The sequence below is a fragment of the Chrysemys picta genome, chromosome 11 (genome assembly GCF_011386835.1).
Source record: "Chrysemys picta bellii isolate R12L10 chromosome 11, ASM1138683v2, whole genome shotgun sequence".
In the NCBI taxonomy this organism is placed as follows: domain Eukaryota; kingdom Metazoa; phylum Chordata; order Testudines; family Emydidae; genus Chrysemys; species Chrysemys picta.
The window spans coordinates 4,608,202-4,630,119 of NC_088801.1; the positions used below are offsets into that span (position 1 = coordinate 4,608,202).

At 44.6% G+C, this 21,918-nt stretch overlaps 1 protein-coding gene across 3 annotated transcripts in view; it reads right to left on the reverse strand.

Moving 5' to 3' along the window:
* Nucleotides 1-20,359, reverse strand: part of IGFBP2 (insulin like growth factor binding protein 2) — a 100,483-nt gene extending 80,124 nt beyond the window's left edge. The window contains exon 1 of one of the 3 annotated variants that reach the window (XM_065561401.1): nt 19,930-20,359. In XM_065561401.1, the coding sequence (XP_065417473.1) occupies nt 19,930-20,311 (382 nt within the window). In that variant the 5' untranslated portion in view covers nt 20,312-20,359. Of the gene's footprint in view, nt 1-18,217; nt 18,290-19,929 lie in introns of those variants that run through there. The other 2 variants (XM_065561402.1, XM_005279732.5) reach the window with 2 other exon arrangements.
* Between the last annotated feature and the right edge of the window lie 1,559 nt (nt 20,360-21,918).

Genomic DNA, 21,918 nt, shown 5'->3' on the forward strand with positions numbered 1-21,918 from the left:
CGGGTTACACAGACCCGACTTATGCAAATCCGGATTTATGGAAAAAGTTCCGTACGCTTTTCTTTGGGGGGGAGGGGCGAGGGAGAGGGCGTGCAATTGTCGGGTATACATTCGAGACTTACGCAAGGCATTCCAGAACGGAACGCTTGCATAAGTCGGGGAGCGTCTGTATTTCCTCACGTAGACGCTCTTATTCTGGGATAATTACTTCAAAAGTGGCATAATTCCTCTGGAATAAAGGTGGCTTTAATTCTGGAATAGAGAGTCCACACCAGGAAGTTAATCCACCACAGACAGAGTGGAATAGTCTATTCTGCTATAGCTATGCCTGTCAATTTCCCCAGGCAGAAAAGCACTTAAGGGTGGTGGGGGTGGGGTATCTTTGCAGTCCTGATAGCTCTCAAGAAAGAGGATCTGTATAAGTGGCAAGTGAGGGCTCTCTCGGGAACAGCCCTTTAACTGGGCTCCAGATGTTGCAAAGCCAGTGCTTATGTGGAGGTGGGGAGGCCTCTTTAAAAAAAAGGGGGTTGGCGGGGGAAATGAGAAACAGTAAACTATATCCTGGTTTTGTTCAGAGCACAAGAGAGTCATTCATCATTTTTCTCTAAGCACAAGGAGTGTTCTCACCTCCCCCTCAACCCTAAATCTCTCGCCACCAGAAAAAGGCTCACATTAGTGAAACAAAAAAGACTCACAGCAAGGAAGTAAAAACTCACAAGCTACTGCAAATAGCTTGAACACAAAGGGCCAAATTCTGAGCCAGTGTAAGTGGGTGCCAGCCCCGTGGAAGTGCATGAGCCAAACTCGGTGGTGGCATAAGTGGTAAGTCAGGAAACCAGCATGAGCAGTGCTGTAGCCTAATTTCCACCAACTTGAATTCTTTGAGATGCAAAACAAGTGTAATTTACATGCTGAGGAGATAGAAAGGGGGGAGAATGTAGCAGGAAAAGACACTACCAGGAGGGTGTAAGATAAACAGTCTTGGCAGAAGAGGATTTTTATCATTTCAACTGATAATACTGATGTTTATTTTTAAACATTGTTTTGATTTTTATCGATTTAAATATTCGCAGTTGCGTGAAATTATGGGTTTTAAGCATTTTTTCGTTTTTATCTATTTAAATTTTCAGTTGTAAGAAACTGGGGGGCAGCATTTTCTGACTTGGCCCATCTGTAAATTTTGTTTATTATTAATGGAAATATTTTTCAGCTGTTTGTATGTGCATATGGAAATTGACGTTTACCGACATATACCAATAAAAATCTAATCCTTCCAAACCTAAAGATAAAGCATCTCCTCCTTCTTCCCTCTATACAAAGTGCATTTGCAATTAGCTGACTCGCCAGCTCTGGAAACTTTCCCTTCAAAATCCATTACTAGTCAAGCCTTCTGGGTTTCAGTACAAACAGACGGTTCATGGAGAAGTTTCAGAACTTGAACTGATCCATGTGGTTTTGATGCAGAACCACCAAATTCATGCTTCTGTGTGGACTGCCTGGAAATCTGGGGGAAACTTAAATGTGCTGAATTAATTTGGGAGTTTGAACCCAATCTCTGAGGGGTGCAAACTCCTACATCTCTAAACCACAGGAAAAGTTCAGACAAACTCATGCAAAATTATATGGCAGGGCTTTGTTTAGTAGTGTCTGATATTCATAAATAAAGACATGGGTTCAAAGGCTACCCTGTACTACCACCAAATTTGGAGGGGAGCAAACTGTGGCAAGCCTGGACAAACCCACAGCAGGAGGGGGAAAGCCCCTCTGCCCCCCAGCAAAGACTCTCCGGGTGGGAGGAACTGAGAGGCTACAATGGTGCAGCTGCTCTGGACAGCATGCTCCGCTTGATTCCTGTTGGTCAGGTCACCAGTAACTTCCTTACATGTCTGTAAACCTTCTGCCCTCACTGTCTGAATGGGGGTTCTAGAAACACGTACTTGACAGCAGGGAGCCATGCCACCATGGGGGCCAGGCACCCCAATGAGCTACACAGAGGCACTGAGCTTCCACACAAATAATCCTGCTCCCTGCAAGTGTCTGGAAATCAGCTGATTTAGGAGAAACACGCGTCCACACCTGTTCTGTCCCCTTCCTCCCCACTTGGTCATCACAGTTTGGAAACATGTACATAGGGCAGCGTGTTTCAGAGGGGTAGCCGGGTTAGTCTGTATCAGCAAAAAGAACAAGGAGTCCTTGTGGCACCTTAGAGACTAAAATGTATTTGAGCAAAAGCTTTTGTGGGCTAAAACCCACTTCATCGGATGCATGCAGTGGAAAATACAATAGGAAGATATAGATATATATATATATATATACACACACACACACACACACACCCTTCTACCTCAATATAATGCTGTCCTCGGGAGCCAAAAAAATCTTACTGCATTATATCCAACTTGCTTTGATCCGCCGGAGTGCGCAGCCCCGCCCCCTCGGAGCTTAACCGCGTTATATCCAAATTCATGTTATATCAGGGTAGAGGTGTGTGTATATATAGATATAGATATCTTCCTACTGCTGCTTGATTGCATACTTCCGGTTCCAAATGAGGTGTGTGGTTGACGGGTCAGTTTGTAACTCTGGTGTTCATAACTCTGAGGTTCTACTGTACAGGGTACCTTTACACTGTATTTTAAAATCCACAGCAGTGTGTCTCAGAGCCCAGATCTATAGGCTCAGGCTTGTGCGAGGGCACTAAAAACAGCACCTACATTGAAAAATATAACTGATAACAAAAAATCATTATTTCAGTGCAACAAAAACAATATAATGCATGGTGTCAAGTATCAGGGGGTAGCCGTGTTAGTCTGTATCTACAAAAACAACAAGGAGTCTGGTGGCACCTTAAAGACTAACAGATTTATTTGGGCATAAGCTTTCGTGAGTAAAAACCTCACTTGCATCTGTTAATATAATGCAGAACTCTGCATCTCAAACAGCAGACAGCAGCATTGAGCAGTCACAACTGAATCTCATTTGATACTGTCAAAACTTCTGAATCCTTTATCTAAAGAGTTTTTAAATCCAAAATAGGAGCCTATTTCAACGAGACCGTTACAATAGCTTATTCCAGCTGTTTGGTGTTGCACATCTCTTATGGTGTGATTTAGATAGTAGTGAAAGGACCAATAGGTCACAAACACTACCACAGAACAATGGGGTCACTTAGCATGGTATCAGTCCTACACAAGGATAATTTTGCTGAGAGGAAGCAAGGAAGGTGTATAATTAAAATACAAAAGGGTTACGCACAGCTGATATGAGAGAGAGAGAGAGAGAGAAGTGAAGATATAAAAAAAATTACAGTCTTGGTTAAACATTTATAGGAGCTCCCTCGCATTTTAACGCTGAGCTGTTTTTGAGGTCAGCTGGAACATTTTAGCTCTGCTAGAACAGACTAGTTTCACAGGAAAGAATTCCATAGTTCAACACAAACACACCTTGGAGCTGAGAATTCAAAACTATCCAAGTTGATAACACCGGGGAACAACAGACTGGACTGGTGCGATTTTGCTCCAGTTACAGCTCAGCTAATCAGATTCTCATTCTCTTGCCACGCCTGCTGCACCGAAAGCACAAACAGGAAGATAGGAGAGCACCGCAGTTTTGTTTGGGAGTCTTAGAACAAAGTCACATGTCGTGGGGGTGAAAGAGTTGAGATTGTCTCGTACACAAAGAGCTAGGCTGCTGCACAAGAAGAAGGTCAGACTTTCCAGGAGACCAATGTCAAGGTAGTTAGTATGCTAGGTTACTGTGGGGCCACCTCAGAAGCGTTAGGAGATTTGGTTACGCACAAATCTTTTTGGGTGCTCACCCTGCGGTCAGGAAAACTCGACTGGAAATCTTATAGGAACAGTCTTCTGTTATGTCTCCAGCTAGTAGGAGCTCCCTGAATTGAAACCCAGAGACCCAATAGTGAGATACATAATTATGTCTTTTATTGATCATATCTGCACTGTGTGGGCATTCACACAACATGGACTAAATTCCCTAAATCCTGCCTCGGCATGCACTGAGCTCCATGTAAAGTCATGTATTCTCTGGAAGGCAGTCTCTTTTGTTGTTCTAAAGTCCTTGTAAAGTATTTCCAAGGAGATTCCCTGGAATGATAAAGCTGAGAGCAAGTGATATATTCTTCTAAACATCCTGAAGAGAGACAGAGCAGACAAAACCAGAGGAAGGTGAAGGAAATCAAACTAATTGGGACTAAAAGAGACTTTCATACTCTGGGAGAAATTTACAAATGGATTCATCTTAGAACAGACCCATTATTTCACTTTCATTTTTCATTATTTTTCTGGGCACATTGTGCTGATGATTGAAGATTTACATTTCACCCCTTCCTCAGCTCAGCAGGTCTCCCTACTAGATCTTACAGTGAGGTCATGGAGCGTAGTTTTGAAAGGGGCTGAGAACACACCACATTCATTAAACTCAAAAGGAGCTACAAGTGCTCCGCCCCTCCTTGGCTCAGGCCCATAATACTGACCTTGGTGCATCACCTTCACTTCCAAAGCAAACCGACATATCACAAACACAAGTTTTAACGTCATTGCTGGATTAGAAAGAAGGGGAAGCTGGGCTCAAATGGAGAAAACTCCTGTTCAAACACAAGTATCTGAAGTAATACTAGCATAGCAAACACTGAAATAGATGGGCCAAGCGAGCTGCATTTTGCATAATACTCCTAATATAATGCAAATTCCAAAAGAAAGTGTTTGAGAGACAAGGCAGGTGAGATCATATCTTTTACTGGATATTACCTCACCCCCCCCCCTTGTCTTTCTAATGTCCTGAGACTGACATGGCTACAATTCCGCTGCATAAAAGAAAGTTTTGCCATTTCTAAAAAGAGATTGAAATCTAATCAAACTAAATATGTAAAGAGCATCTGTTCATAATGCTGAGCAACAGCGTACAGGGTTAGATGTGCACAGACTTACAATGGAATAATAGTAAAATTATCGCCTTAGTAGCCCATGACTATTCAACCTAACGCTAGGACTTCAAATGGCTAAAATCTCATGCTCCGGTTTTTATTGCATTCAATTTACTAAGACTAATATACTAAGCACTTACCAGCCTTTCTTCTGAGGATTTCAAAGTACTTTACAAACGTTGCTGAGGTCTCACATAACACCCCTGGAAGATAGGCAAGGGGTTACAGAAATGCTCCATCTCCTGGTTGGGACGTGGCAGATGTTTTAACAGTACACAACAATACTGCACAAGGAGCTAAGGAACTGAATGCCATATCAACCTGAAACTGCAGGAGGAATTTAGGAAGGCAGGACAGCATTGCTTGACCTGGGATTTGGCCAGATCACTGGGAACTAAAACCTCTGTGGGACATGCCATGGAATCTTTAAGAGCACCTTCTGGTCAGGACTTTTGTTTTAGGTCTTATTTGAAAACCTGACTAACATCCGAGGTTAGTAGTAGGGAAAGCTTCTGGTTTAATGTGTCTGTGTGCCCTGGATTTCCTTTTACAAACCATTTAGATACCAATCAGTATTTTTAACACCATTTGGATTTTTCTATGTAATTTGTTCACTGTTTCAGGCAACACTAGAGCAACAGAAAGGATGTTCACCATAAAAAAATTAAGCAGTTCATAAGAACTGTATTATCAAAGTAGCTAAAGCTTCGCCACCTGTGAAAAACTGCCAGTACTGACCATTCATCTTGCTCGGGTCAATAGCAAGTTTCCCACGGATTTCAGTGGTGCAAGAACAGGCTCCAAATAGATTGTATGTGCAGTGGCCGTGCAGACTATCAGAGGTGCCATTACTTGCTCAACATCAATTAACAAAGCCTTACATGTTTTCAAATGTGTCACTGAGGCACCATCATGACTCTTTAGAAAATATCATCATGAAGCGCCATGTTAATCCATGTTCTCTCATTGATTCCAGATTAAATGTGCTCAGTTTAAAGAAAAAATATATTTTTCACTGACTCAGTCCTACCAACTAAGCCGGAGTCAAGCAGAGGTTTTTTTTTTTTTTTTTCCGCACAAAACATCACTGGCATTAAAGGTTCTTCAGACCAAATTGTGCCTTCACTAATGCCTGTGCAATCTGATTGTCTTCCGTTTATCCTCTCAGTGACACCATCATTGCCAGGAGACGCGGGAGATGGATGGGCCAGGTGCTTCAGATGGAAACTGATTCCATGACCAGAGTAGCAATCAGATGGACACCTGAAGGCAAGCGAAAACGAGGCCGCCCGAAAACAACAATGCGAAGAGCTGTGGAAGATGAGCTGAAAAACCTGGGGCACAGCTGGGGAACCATTGAAAGACTTGCTAGAAACAGACAGGAGGGGAGGAACTTTGTCACTGCCCTAAACGCCAGAGGTGTAATGGGAACATCATGACGACGACGACACCTGTACAATTCCTTGCCACCAATATATTTGAACATGTGTAAATGACTGGCCCTTGAGCTGGAATGTGACATATTCTCCTGATAGTGCACCAGAAGGAATAAAATCCCTCTTACTCCCTCTTAGCTGTGCAGACTCTGCAGAACTAACAGGAGTAAAATGCTGTAAACACTTTATTTTAGTTACTAAAATCAGCAAAAATGGCTCTGAACACACACCGGGAGCAGGTCTGTTAAGTAAGAAAGTAATGTTTTACCCGTGATCTATTCAGGGTATTTGTAAGCATGTTGGTCCCAGGATATTAGAGAGACAAGGCGGGTGAGGTAATATATTTTATTGGACTTGAAGAAGAGCTCTGTGTAAGCTCAAAATCTTGTCTCTCTCTCTCTCTCTGTCACACACACCAACAGAAGTTGGTCCAATAAAAGATATTGCCTCACCTACCTTGTCTTGCTAATATTTTACACTGTCACTTTTCTGAGATGAACAGCACTTTAACTTCCACTTGGACAGTGTTAGTTTAATGGGTTAGCCTAAAGATCCAACATTAAAGCACCTACCTCCATCCTCCTCTGCGAGTGTTGGTATGACCCTGTCCTGGTATGGACTAGAAGCCAAGACCTTTTGACCCAAAAGAGGCGAGTACTACCAACAAAGCCACATGGACACCTGTAACAGTGACTACTTTCCCTTGCAATTTTGAAGTCTAAAAATAAACGCAAAGAAAACATAATTGTATTTCTTAACACAACCAGCTGCAAAAGGAATCTAGGTAGGTTTTCTAAGGACAACAGACTGCAGAGAAGACCCCTGTATAATGAATTAAAGGTATTATCTTAAATTCCTAAAAAAAAAACAAAAACCACACACCTCAGTGCAAGCCACGCAGACATTGTTCATTCAGGTCAATAAAAGTGTTTAACTACAATGCTAGTCAATTGTTTTAAGCATCGTTTGCTACTCCCTCCTTGCCCCACAGCAGGTGTGATCTCAGAGGATGGTGGATTAATAACTATCCAATTAAAACTGCAATGAAAGCATTATGGCAACAAGGTGGACTAATGCCATCCCTGAAAGCAAGGTGGGGAGAAGTGATCTCCCCATTTAGTTAATTCTGTAACATTTATATGACACTTAGAAGATGGAACGTGCTATATAAGGGGCAAATATTGAAACAAACCCATGGCCAACTAGGAAACAACAGTTGTCACTATGCGTCCCTTGGAACAAAACAGTGATAGTAGGGAGAGAAGTAAGATCCTCCTTCTACAAAGCAAGAGGTCTATAACACTTGAGCATCTGAAGAAGTGAGGTTCTTACCCACGAAAGCTTATGCTCCCAATACTTCTGTTAGTCTCAAAGGTGCCACAGGACCCTCTGTTGCTTTTTACAGATTCAGACTAACACGGCTACCCCTCTGATACTTGAGCAAAAGGGGAATCACCATTAGCAGTATAGGGCAAATGACAAAAAACAAGTAATTCTGTTTCCATCCAGTAGAAGGCAATGGTGATCAATTCACACTATTCAGTACAGGATCAGTATTATTTTTATTTCCACCTGTCTGCTCTCATTGCACATCCAAAGAAACGAAGTATCTCTAAAGTGGCATATGAATGGCTAGTTTGGTGACAGGTTAGTCCCTACAAGTGAGATGACACAGAACATCTCATTAAAAGCAGAAAGGGATATTCAGACAAGCATAACATTGCCTTGGCTGAACATGTCTAACCCGCTAAAATTTAGGTTGGAGGAAGCCTGGGACCAGTCATGCAGTCGAACAGTTTCAACAGAGACCAACAACTCCTTTATGTATATAGTGTGCCATGAAAGTTCATGGCACTGTACAGAGAAGTAAGAACATACTATCCCTTCTCCGAGGAAATTCTAATCCAGGCGTCGGCAACCTTTCAGAAGTGGTGTGCCGAGTCTTCATTTATTCACTCTAGTTTAAGGTTTCGCGTGCCAGTAATACATTTTAACATTTTTAGACGGTCTCTTTCTATAAGTCTATAATATATAACTAAACTATTGTGGTATGTAAAGTAAATAAGGTTTTTTAAATGTTTAAGAAGCTTCACTTAAAATTACATTAAAATGCAGAGTCGTCCCCCCCCCGGACCGGTGGCCAGGACCCGGGCAGTGTGAGTGCCACTGAAAATCAGCTCGCGTGCTGCCTTCGGCACACATGCCATAGGTTGCCTACCCCTGTAAAAGCTGGACAGATAATTTAGCAAAGAATGAAAGAATACACTAGGGAGTATTTGGGGGAGAATCTACAGGGAATAGGAGCAGCTAACAAAAAGAAGGGACTCCGCTGTTGCTTCATCCTATTTTGCAAGGAAAGGCCACAGTATAAGCTGTTGATATTTGTCATACTTTTCTTGTTTGTTACTAGGAGATACTTTTTAATTTTCACTTGTTTGTTTTCAAATGGTCCAGTGCCAGGTCTAAGGTAAAAGGCACCAGATGGAGAGGAAGAGTGGAAAGCTAACTAAAAGGATTGAGGTGTGGGCACATCCATGGAGGAGTGGATGTGTGGGAGAATTGACATTCATCTGATAAATTTGTCAATCTCCATTTTCCCTAAGTTAGCATGCATTGCCTCAGACACTTCACACAGAACCACCATTCAGCTCTGTGCCCTCCCAGCTCAGTATCTATAGGACTCAAAAGACACCTTCTTCAGTTCAAATGGAGGGAAACTCCTAAGTAACTCTGCACAGGGTCAAATTTTGGTCTGTTACACTGGTGTAAATCCATAGTAGCTCCATTGGCCTCAGGAGTTACATTTAGGTCTTAAAATATATAGGGTATTCCCTGCACACTGTGCAGCAAATGTTTTTCTATTACACTGATACAATCAAGGACTTCTACAGTTTCTATAGTATAACTCAGATCAGAATCTAGCCCTATATCTGTGTTCTGAAGGAACTGGTACACTGAACTGGAATCCTATTTAGAGACAGTGGGCTTGATTCTCCTCTCACGGACACGAATGCAAATCAGGAGCATCTCCACTGAAGTCAGTGACTCAGTCAGTGAGAGGAGAATCAGGCCCAGTGAACCAGATCCTGATCTCAGTTATATTGGCATAAATCTATAGTAACTTCACTAATGGGGCAGAGGAGGAAGGAGAGAAAGGGAGTGCCTCCCTTTCTCTCAGGGATGCTCTAGGCAGTATTTGGTCCTGCCATGAGGGCAGGGGACTGGACTCGGTGACCTCTCGAGGTCCCTTCCAGTCCTAGAATCTATGAAACTCCCATTACTCAGCCGTGATCCCTTCAGATAATTAATCTGTGGTTATTTTCAGGTAAGTGAGTATGCTGAATGGCATCTTCTTACTCGGTAAGACTCTTCCTATGTGTATTCTGAGTTAAACCTGCTGATTTCACTGACAAAAATAATTTTCTACTACCTTTACTCTGTTGCCCCTAAAGGGTAATCAGAGCTCTGCATGAAGGGGCTGGATTCTACATCAGAAATGTCCAAGTTCCAATTTCTGAATCTTTTATTACTGGTGATCATGCAAAACCCCAGCTTGACACTCATGTCCTAGGTGAAAGATGCAGGGCTGGCCATTAGAAAAAAGAAATATTTGTACTCGGAAACTGGGAAAAATCGATCCAGTAAACATGGAGCCACACCATGCCATTTTTAGAGTCACATTCTGAGTTATAATCACACTTCATGGAGCAGCAATGACAGGATCTGGAAACTCCCCTCCAGGCGGAGTGGCTGTGATGCAGTGTCACTAGATTGAAGATGAAGAGACAACGGGTGAGTCGAGGTGTGCGCATCACCTTTTAGGTTCTGATAAGGGTCTGAAGGACACCCAGAAAATAACAAAAATTAGTTTGATAGTTCACTCTACTACATATTGTGCTCGCCAGGTTGAGACAAGCATATTGTCTGTGCTTTGGGAACGTAAGTGCCCATCCTGTCTTACTATTAAAAGGCAAAGGAAAACCTAGGATGGTTATCAGGAAAACTCTTCTAATACTGAGGTGAGAGGAATCTATTAGGATGGTCTGGTTGCAAAAGGGCAGTGGGGTGCTTTGTCACTGGGGCAATTAAAACTAGAATGGACAGAACACTTGAGACTATACTGTAGAGGGACATCCTAGACTAACCCCAGAGAGATGGACTAGGTAGGACCTAGCAGATTTCTCTCTCGCTAAGCTCTAGGACTATAATATACATGTCTGGCATGCAATCTCCCCACAAACCTCACCATGGTTTAACTCCTTACCAGCTGAATTAAGTTAAACTTTGCATCCAACATTGCCAATACTGCAGTGATTCTGCTCATAATGGCCAGTTTTTACAGCTACCTAAATCAAAGATGAACTTAGAAATATGTAAATATACTGTTGGACTGGTGTGTCTGGGAGAGAGCCTGTGGGTGTGGAGGGTTCAATCTGTCTGTGAGAGACCACTGTTCTCTAATGGATGGAACCAGAACTGCTCAACTGTGCATCATAGATCCAATACTTCTCGTAGCTAAAGATGATTCTCCTTTATTTAAAGTGGCAGAGGCCTTTGGAGCAGGAGGATCTGAGTTCTATCCCACTGTGAAATTTCTGAGTGGCCAAGATCTGCGACATATTAACAAACCTGGTGGCCAACAATTTGCAACAATATGTAACTGGGCTATCTGTGCCATATCTACTGGACAACCTGAATACGCTACAAATCTCACACCAAAGTCTCGAAAAATTGTCTTTGAACAAAAATGTGATGTGGACACATTATTAATTTCTAGGAAAAACATTATATTTCTGTTATCTCTCCAGAGATTTTGTATTAACAGAAAATGCAAGACTAAACCGTACTAATTTCAACATAGCCCAAGTCCCACATGCACAATCTACGAAAAGCGTCACTACTGACCAGACTCCAGTTATAGGTTCTGTAATCAAATACAAAGGAAGTGCTCCTCAGAAAAGAATGAACGCCACATGAATCTTTGACTAGACAGGAGACTAGGCAGTAAATATATAATTTTACCAGCCAAGAGGCACAACTCAGCTTTGCTATGAATAATGGCTGAAATGCTGAAACATTGTTTCACCATTTGCAAAAGCGATTTGGGATCATTGTTATTTCGCCCAATATTCCATCTCTTTCCATAAGAAAGTACGTTGATTGCTAACTCTTTTCTTTTTAGAATAGCTAACTTCCATTGCAGTCTCACAAAGGAAGGCCCTTGCTTTCTGCTGGTCTCCACACAAGGACTTGCTAGCCTCTGGATTTGATAAAATAATAAATACAACAAAATAACCTGTTGCAATGGAGAGGCAGCAGTCACCCACTTCCCAAAGCTCTCACCCTCCACATGGGGAAAGGGGAGCGGGTCAAGTGCCAGAATTTTTATTCCCAGGGCCATTCTACAGGTGACCCTCATGTCGCTAGGAGTAGCTGGCACTGTGGTAGTAACAACATTATCTTTTTCTCTCCCAGCAGTTTAACCCCCTCCAGACTCAGCTGCAGATACATTCTGCTGCCTCCTTCTGTATTGAGACAAGAACATTTGCCAGATCCTCTGTATACAAATACACAAAACAAGGCTCCCCTAGCCTCTGACTTCCTGCTTTTCACAATCAACCTGTGCAAATAAGACTGGTATTTCTGGGCAGCAGTTCACCGTGCTCTGCCACTACCATAAATCACAGTGTGCGAGGATGAAGCTTTCCCGGGAGTTGACCACCTTAGGGTTGTCCCCTTGTATCTTTTCAGGGACTAATCTTTGAAAGCAAACAGACCTCACTTTACTTCCAGTTTTGCTAGAACTGCCCTGTTTACTCATTATGTGTGCTATTGAGTTCAAGCAATTACTATGAGACACTGCTTAATATTATCAATACAACAAGGGGAGGAGTTTGCCCCCTAACCGCTGCACACCAGTTGTGACAGAGATTTCACTCTTTTCACACTGGACCATGCACGTACAATAACTATTAAGTTTTCCTGACACAAATGATTGTTGTGAATTTTGAGAGGAGTGTGAGAGTCCTAGAGCAAAGAAGTGCATTTGGCAGACATGTGAAACAGCATGTTATTGTTTAGGAGTGGGACAATTTATAGAGCGCTTTCCCAAACGACCTGGGCCAGAGACCTGGCATTAATACGGCTAACCCAACAAGAAAAAGCAATATATTTAAAGCCTCGATGGGCAACTGCAAGTCTGAGCACACATATACAACTATTAACAGATGTGAACAGCTGGTGATAAAGTGTAATGAAAGAGACCAACCGATTCAATTCATACTCTTGGCAGATGCATTAAATACTGTTGTGCATGGGACAGGTGAATGTGTGTGAAAACATCTTTGAAAACAGCTCCACACACAAACACAGAATTACTTTGTGCAACTAGGACAACAAACACACACATGTAAAGTCTGCTAAACAGCCTATAAATATAGTTTATATCTTTCTCAGTCAGAGAAAGAAACCAAGGTATTTTTAAATCTGGGATCTAGGTACACAACTGGATCCAATGCTCTTTCTAGTATGAAAGAAAAGCTTTACAATGTCCTAAAACTTTATTTCCATCTGTGTGTGTCTCTCTCTTTACCTAAAGTGTTCACATAATTTCTCTGAAAGAAGCAAAGTGCCAATGGTTTATTTAGCTTTCCTCTGCTTAATAAAGCTAAGATCAGCCAATCAAGAATAGAAAAAATATCATGTGATTTACAGGAGCTAGCATATGACACAAACAGCACATACTCTGAATATTCATAAACAAGAAGTTCTATCAGCTAAAATGTTTGTACAAAGGAGTCTGTAAACAATTAGAATAAAAAACAAATTTGTAAAAATCACCTTATGTTCATGAATAACATGTGAGCAAATGCAATGGCTAAACTAGTCAGATAAATAAGGCACAGATAGTCATTTGACAAGTTCTAGTGCAAAGTTTCATAAATAAATACACCCCCTATGCTCCATTTTTCACTGTTCTCCTTTCTGCATTGTTTATCTGAGCTCAATTCCTGGATGTGGATAAAACAAATTACATGAAGTTTCTCTCAGCCAGAACTTCTAACTATTCCCTCAGCAAATACTGCTTTTAGTTAGCAACAAACTGGAACCAAGAGGAAAAGAAACAATTGCCTCTCGGGACAAGGAGGAAACAGAACATTTGCCAACGGACAGGACAAAAATAAAACACTTCTTTAGTAAGTGTCCTGAAGTCTTCAAAATCTTCACCCCTTCCTACAAACCACCACCGTCACCTCAGTAAGGAGAAAGTGGCGATAGGAATGGCTATGTTATAGTCAATGAGCTGCTTCGTAATTATGTATTATTTGTTACAACTACACAGGCAGTTTAGGGTCCCATTGTGTTACGTCTGTACAGGCACATCCTGCTCCAAAAGAACTTACATAGATTAACCCACCCACTCCTGTCTCCGAGTGAAGCTGGATCGCACACTAACCCTCCATGACCATCTGAAGAAGGTGGCCGCCGAGATGAAAACAAGGACCAACCTGATCCAGAAACTGGCAAGCACAAGCTGGGGACATCAGGGATATGGAGATCAGCGACGGTCCTTATATACTCCGTATGGACCAGAAGTAGCCACACTCTACTTGTTGATGTCCAACTGAACATTGCGAGGCAGTGAATCACTGGAACCCTCAAGTCAACTCCAACACCTTGGCTGCCGCTTCTGTCGCCCATTGCTCCCCCATCCATTTGCCGCGATGCCACAACCCTTCGGGATCATGGAACTTGAACCTCTCCCAATCTAACGGAACCTTAACAACATCCCTCACCACCACCTGAAGTCACGTAAGCCTTTTTGGACCCGTGCATTTAACCTTCGCCCATGCAACTTCACCTCTGATGAAGCTTGGGAAGCGGAATTGATTTCACAAGAAGTCACAAATACCTTGAGAAAGACCCGATGCAGTAGATCCCTGGCTTTGATCTCCTGCGAAGCTCATGGGCAACCCTAAACTGCATCAGTACAAATCATGGCCGATGTGCATACTTGCCGCACAAATGGAAAATTAAAGACGCTCCAGTGTGCAACTATGGTCACCCTGAACAGATCATGGAGCATATAACTACTCAATGCCCAATTCACAAATATGAAGGATACAGTGATACACTCCGCTTCTCCTGACACAATTATCTGGTTTAACCATCTGAATGTAAAATTATAGTTGTTGCTCTACATCAGCCATACAAAGAAGACGACCAACCTACTGCAAGCACCACACAGCAATGAGGAGAGAATGAGCTGTATTCTATTCTGGCTCACGCATCATCAGAGTTGTTAAATACAGTCCATTTGAAGTTATTTTAATTTCTGGAAACTCATGTGTGGTCCACACAAAGTGTAACCTAACTTCTGTGGCAAGAGCCCTGCATTCTGCAGTACTTCAGCACAACAGACTGGAGATTTTGCAGCATCTTGAGAGAAATTAAAACACAGAGGTCTTCACTGGATTAAAGATGGAAATGAAAAACACCCTCACTACATTCCCCAGTGTTTTTCGAATTGATATTGCATTCAATTTATTTTATGTTGCCTCTAATATTTGTAAGTGTTAATGTGAGATACAAATCTGGATTGAAAATGCTTAACTGTATTCAAGCAATTGTTGGGTTGAAGATGGAGATTTTTTTACTTTTTGGTCTTTGGCCCTTGAGGAAGGATGTGAGGCATTTGGAGCTTGTCAAATAAGCATTATAGCTGGATGTTACAATGATCCACAGTGAAAAAGTTAACTATTCTGATGCTGACATTTGTATTAGTAGCTTTCAAAGTTAACACCCTATTGCGGTGAATGGGCCTAGGGTGACCAGACAGCAAATGTTAAAAATTGGGATGGGGGGGGGGGGGGGGTAATAGGACCTTATATAAGAAAAAGACCCCAAAATCAGGACTGTCCCTATCAAATCGGGACATCTGGTCACCCTAAATGGGCCAGTTTCCACCTCTGAGAGCTATTGTTTAGGATCTCTGCTTAGTTAATGTTGGAAGGTTTTCTTTGCAATCATAAGACCTAGAAACTTATTTTTTAAATGAAAGCTGATATTCTGGAGCATAAGTCAGTGGCAAAGGGTGAATTCTGTGACAGTTTCTACGGACTTGGAATTGCAAAGTACACAAGGCCCTGATTACTAGTGATGATACATGAGCCAGAAAAAACAAAGGTTGACTTTTACATCCCATGATCCCAAGCTGATTGTGCTGCTCTGGCAGTTAGAAAAACAGTCTTTTTGCTAAATTTGAGCTAGAATAATTGAGACACAAACAAGGAACCCCACAATGCACAGTACCATCTTTAAAGCCACTTTTCAAAATTAGAAGCATGTTTTAACCCTATGGCCTAATCTGCAATAAGGAAAAAAGATTTGGGTCAGCTAACTCAAACTAACTCAAGATCAAATCCTTGTGAAGAAGACAAAGCAATTTGTAGTTTTCACACAAGATAGCTGGTCAAGTTAAAGATTAGTCTCCCCTACAGTCTTTATTTCAACCTGCTAACGTGAAAAATACAAACTAGCTAAGATTTTGCCTCGAGTTAGCTAACACAAATTAGGAACATACCTTTTGTCCTAGTGAAGACACTGCCTAGATGTCCCAGTAACAATTTAAATTCAACATGGCAAAACCAGTATTTCTCATTCTCATATTCCTGTGCACTGAATTGTTATAGCAAGCTGTCTCTTACACGGCCTCCTACCAGTGAACCTCACCCTTGCCCTGGAGGGATCACCTCTAACGGCAAAAAGGCAAAAGCAGAATCTCCATAGCCCATTCAGTTCTTGGCCTCTCTAAAACTGTAGAAGAGGAAGACAATGATTTTGACTGGGGTTGTGTGTGTATTCTGAACACTTCTTTCCTTTCTCTTTGATTCTCACTCAACAGCTCAACAGTGACAATGGGGCCAAATTAAGTCTTTCCACCATTTTCTATCTTGTACCGGCTTCACGGCGTCCTTTATTTCTCAGTCTTCCTCTATTCCTAGTTCTTTGCACTCTGGAATGTATCGCCATGTATGGTATCCTTTCTGGGTCCATTCTTGACACGTGTCCAAACCACTGCAGTCGTCTTTCTTGAATCGCCTGTAACAGTGTTATTTCTTGCTCTGTTTTCTTATCTCTTCATTTTTATTTCCTGCAGTCTTGAAACTCTCAGTATGCCCCTAAGTCAGCTTATTTCTGCAGTCAAAATCTTTCGTTCATCGGCTTTCCTCATACTCCAACAGTCCAACCCATGCAGCAGTATCAGCATGACAATTGTCTCCTGTACAAATGATATTGACCTCACAGCTTTGACCAAGGAAGATTTACAGATAATAACTGACCAGGTAGACTGGGAATCAGAAAATCTGGTTTGAAGATCAGCACAGAGAAGACAAAACTTATGACAATTGGAAGATAAAAGAAAGAGATAAAGGTCAAACTTGGAGACAAAGAACTAGAACAAATGGAAAAAATGGTGTACCTCGGAGGACTAGTACTGAAGAATGAGAATTGTGAAGATGATAAGAAGAATCAGACTAGCTGCTACAGCCTTTGGAAAACTCTGAAAGATCTGGAAGGCTAAAGACATTTCAATAAAAACAACACACAAAATCATTTCATATAGTCTTTAGAACAGCAATCAGAGAATAAGAATGGTCCAGCTATATTGGCCTTTGGGAGACCCTGGTTCAAATTCCTTCTCTGCTATAGTCTTCCTGAGTGACGTTGGGCAACTCCGTCTCTCTGTACCTTGGTTCCCCATCTGTAAAATGGGGATAACAGCATTTTTCCTACCTCCCAGGGATGTTATAAGGATATATGTGTTAAAGATTCTGAGGTCCTCAGATATGGTGGAAGCCATATAATCACTTTAGATAGATGGCAACAAATTTGGTCCCGCGCTTATACAGTTTCTGTGGGCAGAGTGTAAAATTTACTATAAAATGATGTAAAATAAACTGTAAAAAAGAGTACAATTTTCAATAGCATCAAAACTATTGCTGAGGACCAGATCCTGAGAGGTGTGGAGCATCTCAGCTTCCAACTTCTGTGGGAGTTGAGAGCACTCAGCACCCTGTGGCATCCGGCCCCAAGGGTGCATCTAGAAATGCTCACTCAGATTTTCACAGACTGTTGTTATTTTGTTCCAACATTCCCAACAGCTTCAAAATACCCCCAACCCCTTGTGCAATGAGCAGTGTTGCATGTTTCCTAGTTGCGTGGTGGTTTATGTTTCTTTCTGCCTACAACCGTTTCTGGATTGGCATCGCAGACCTAAGTGGAAGACTAAACAATGCTGGAGCCCATAGCAGGAGAATTTTCAGAGTCTTATTCCTTGTTTCACTTGGGCAACCTTCCTGCCTCTCATCAGAGATAAAATAACTTGCCAACCCCCTAATTTAAAGAATAACATACGAGTTTCCCATTCCAATCCCCGATCAGCAAAAGGAGACTTTTCAAACTGGAAGCGTGAAAACTGGGCGAATTCCTTGAAATGCATAAAAAGGAAGGATCAGCACCTGTCTTTTTGCAAGAGAAAACCGCTCCTACAGCACAGCATGTTTCAAACTATTTGACACCAGCGTCTGAAAGTGAATTTGATTCTTCCCCTGCTCCTCAAACGTGAGAGCTGAACAGAATGAATTTCATGGTTCTCCGTTCCTGTTTGAAATGGAAAAACAAACCTCTCCCATCCTTATTTTGGGTGCATGCTGGAGCTAGAAGGTACAATATGAATTTCAACAAAAGAACATCAGGGGAAGCTGACAGTATTTTCTGCTATTAGGAACTTTCCTCCCCCTCCCCCCAATGGTTGCAACAACCTGTTAAAACTTACATAGCTCGAAATGACTGAATCCTTCGCTCTTTGGTGCGAGAAGATGTCCAACCCCTTTTGCAAAGACATGTTCAGCTCTGAGTATTAAAACACCATGCTTTATACTGCTCTGGTTAAAGATTTGCCATTATTTTCATTATTCATCCCTATGGCCATTACAGAGTAACACATACAGAGCACTAAAGTGTTTTAAAATTTGTTATTGTGTGTGTGTGTTATATATATATATATATAATTACACAAACTGCAAGAAAACAAGAAACTTAAAACCAGACAAAAAACCGCACTGAAGTAACAAAAGTTCTGAGATAAATCCACAAATGCAAGAAAACAGCATTCAGTAAGGAAATCCAGGCTGACACTTAAATTTATTGTGCTTCCCCCCGCCCCCTTCTAACAGCACAAGTAAAAACTGGAAAGTCAACTCGAGATGACAAACCTAAATGTCCACGATTTTCTGGAGAGTGTAAAATCAGACCCTTAACATTGGTTTTCTGTAAGCTGAGCAAAATTTCACATCAAGTTGTTCTCAGGAGTTTTGGCTCTCTAAAGATCTTTACATACTTTATGCTACCTAGAAGCTCCAAACAAAATCAGGCAGCACTGTGATGTGGGCAGTGTAGACACGCTTAATCCCCAGGGGAGAGCTCTCCCAGCGATAAAAAATAACCACCCCCAACAAGGGGTGATGCTTTATCCTGGCAATTAAGCACTGGCTATACTGGTGCTTTTCAGCGCTAAAACTTTTTTAATCAGGGGAGTGTTTTTTCACACCCTGAACAATTAAAGTTTTAGCGCAGAAAGTGGCAGTGTAGACACAGCCATTATGTTAGCAATGTACCCTTAGGGTATGTCTACACAGCAAAGAAAAACCCGCTGCTAGCCCATGCTAGCCAACTCGGGGCTGTTTCATTGCTCCCCTCAGCTGCCTATCCCTCTGGCTCCCATCAGCCCCCTTCCCCCCCCCCGCGCTCCCCATCAGCCCGGCTCCCCTCACTCAGGCTTCCCCTCAGCCACCACCCCCTGAGCTCCCACTCAGCCCAGCTCCCTTCACCCCACTGAGATGTCCTTCACCTGCCCCCTCCCCAGGATCCCCCTGCCTCAGCTCCCTTCTCCCCACTGGGGTCCCTCTCACTTGCACCCCTGGCTCTCCCACAGTCCAGCTCCCCTCGCTCACCCCCCCAGCTCCCCCTCACCTCAACACCCGCCCCCCCAGCTCTCCTCACCCACCCCCCAGGTTGCCCCTCAGCCTGTCTCCCCTCCCCCACTGGGGTGCCCCTGTCCTCTCACACTCGCCTCACCTGCCCCTCCAGATTCCCCCGCACCTCAACTCCGCTCACATTCCCCCCCCTCACCTCACCCCACCCAGATCCCCATCACCCACCCACTCCTCCCGCAGCCCAGCTCCCCTCACCAGCCCCCCATATCTTCCTCAGCCCAACTCCCCTCACCTACTGGGGTCCCCCCTGTTGTCCCACCCCCCCACACTCCCCTCACCTGCGGACCCCCCCGCTGTCCCACCCCCCCACACTCCCCTCACCTGCGGACCCCCCCCCCCGCTGTCCCCCCCGGGCTCCCCTCACCTGCGGACCCCCCCGCTGTCCCACCCCCCCACACTCCCCTCATCTGCGGACCCCCCCCCCCGCTGTCCCCCCCGGGCTCCCCTCACCTGCGGACCCCCCCGCTGTCCCGCCCCCCCGGGCTCCCCTCACCTGCGCCCGGCTCGGCGCTGGCCCCGTACTCGGCGGCGTCCCGTCTCCGGGCGCAGGTGCCCTGGCCCTGCACTAGCGCCTGCAGCGGCAGCTCGGCGCCGGGGTGCGGGTAGCAGCGGAGCCCGGCGGCGCAGCGCGGCGTGTACACCCCGCACGACTGGTTCTCCAGGCGGGCGCAGACCGGGCAGCAGCCGCAGCCGGGCTCCCGCACCAGCTCGGGGCAGGCGGCGGCCGGGGCGCAGGCGGCCAGGCGCTCGGCGGTGCAGGGCGGGCAGCGGAACAGCACCTCGGGCAGCGCCGGCCGGGCCAGCGCCGCCGCCAGCAGCAGCAGCCGGAGCCAGGCGGCCGGAGCCGGGCGGCAGCGACCGACCCGCGGCAGCATCGTCGCGGGAGTGCGGGGCGGCGGGCGGGCGGGCAGGTGGAAGCCTCCTCCCGGCCCCCCGGGGAGCCGGCGGCCGCCGGGTCCTAGAGCCGCCCCTTCCGCCCACCCCCGGCCGGGCCGGCCCCCGCCCCCGCCCCCGCCTCTGCCTCAGCGCGGGGAGCGGGCTGCCCCCCTACAGCCCAGCCATTTCCTGAAAAATGCTACTTTAAGCAAAACAATATTAAGCAAATCCAATTTCCCAATAAGAATTAATGTAACTGGGGGGGGAGGAGGGGGTAAGGTTCCAGGGAATTTTTTTTTCCCAGACAAAAGGCTATATATATATAGATATATACATACACACACACGTATACACAGTATAAGTTTTAAACAATTTAATACGGTACACAGCAATGATGAAAGGCTGAGGGAACTGGGATTGTTTAGTCTGCAGAAGAGAAGAATGAGGGGGGATTTGATAACTGCTTTCAACTACCTGCAAGGGGGTTCTAAAGAGGATGGATCTAGACTGTTCTCAGTGGTGGCAGATGACAGAACAAGGAGTAATGGTCTCAAGTTGCAGTGGGGGAGGTCTAGGTTGGATATTAGGAAACACTATTTCACTAGGAGGGTGGTGAAGCACTGGAATGGGTTACCTATGGAGGTGGTGGAATCTCCTTCCTTCGAGGTTTTTAAGGTCAAGCTTGACAAAGCCCTGGCTAGGATGATTTCATTGGGAATTGGTCCTGCTTTGAGCAGGGGGTTGGACTAGATGACCTCCTGAGGTCCTTCCAACCCTGATATTCTATGATTGTGAAGCTTAGTTGAGGTGGTGAAGTCAGAGGGTGGAAGAGAGTGGGATATATATTGCTAAATGATGAACTAGCACTTAGCTGGACCCTCAAGGGTTAACACCTTGTTGTTAATGTAGCCTCACACTCTACAAGGCAGCAGGAATGGAGGGGGGGGGAGACAGCATGGCAGAGAGAGACAGACACACACACCGTGTGTGTGAGACAGAGACACACGTTGCCCCTTTAAGTACGCTGACACCACTCTAAGTACATTGCCTTTTTAAGTAGATCAGCAAGTTGAGACAGCAGCTGCTGCCAGCAAGCTCCCTCGGTCCTGAGCCTGTCCTGTCCCCCACCCCAGGGCCGGCTTTAGGAACTGCGGGGCCTGATTCGAAGACCCGATGGTGGTCCCGGTCTTCGGCGGCACTTCAGCGGTGGGGGGTCCTTCACTCGGCTCCAGGTCTTCCGTGGCACTGAAGGACCCCTCGCCGCCGAAGTGCCGCCAAAGACCCGGAGCGGACCCCCTGCCGCAGAAGACCCAGAGTGGGGCCCTCTTAGGCGTGGGACCCGATTCTGGAGAATCGGGGGAATCGGCCTAAATCCAGCCCTGCCCCCCATTCTCTGTGGAGATAAGGTACGGGGGACAGGAGCGTGTGGAGGGGGACACCCTGACATTAGCACCCCTCTTCCCCCCACCCCCCAGCAAGCAGGAGGCTCCCGGGAGCAGCTCCAAGGCAGAGGGCGGGAGCAGCACATGGCAGTGGGGGGAGGGACAGCTGAACTGCCGGCAATTGATAGCCTGATGGGCGGCTGCCGCACAGGGAACTTAGTAGA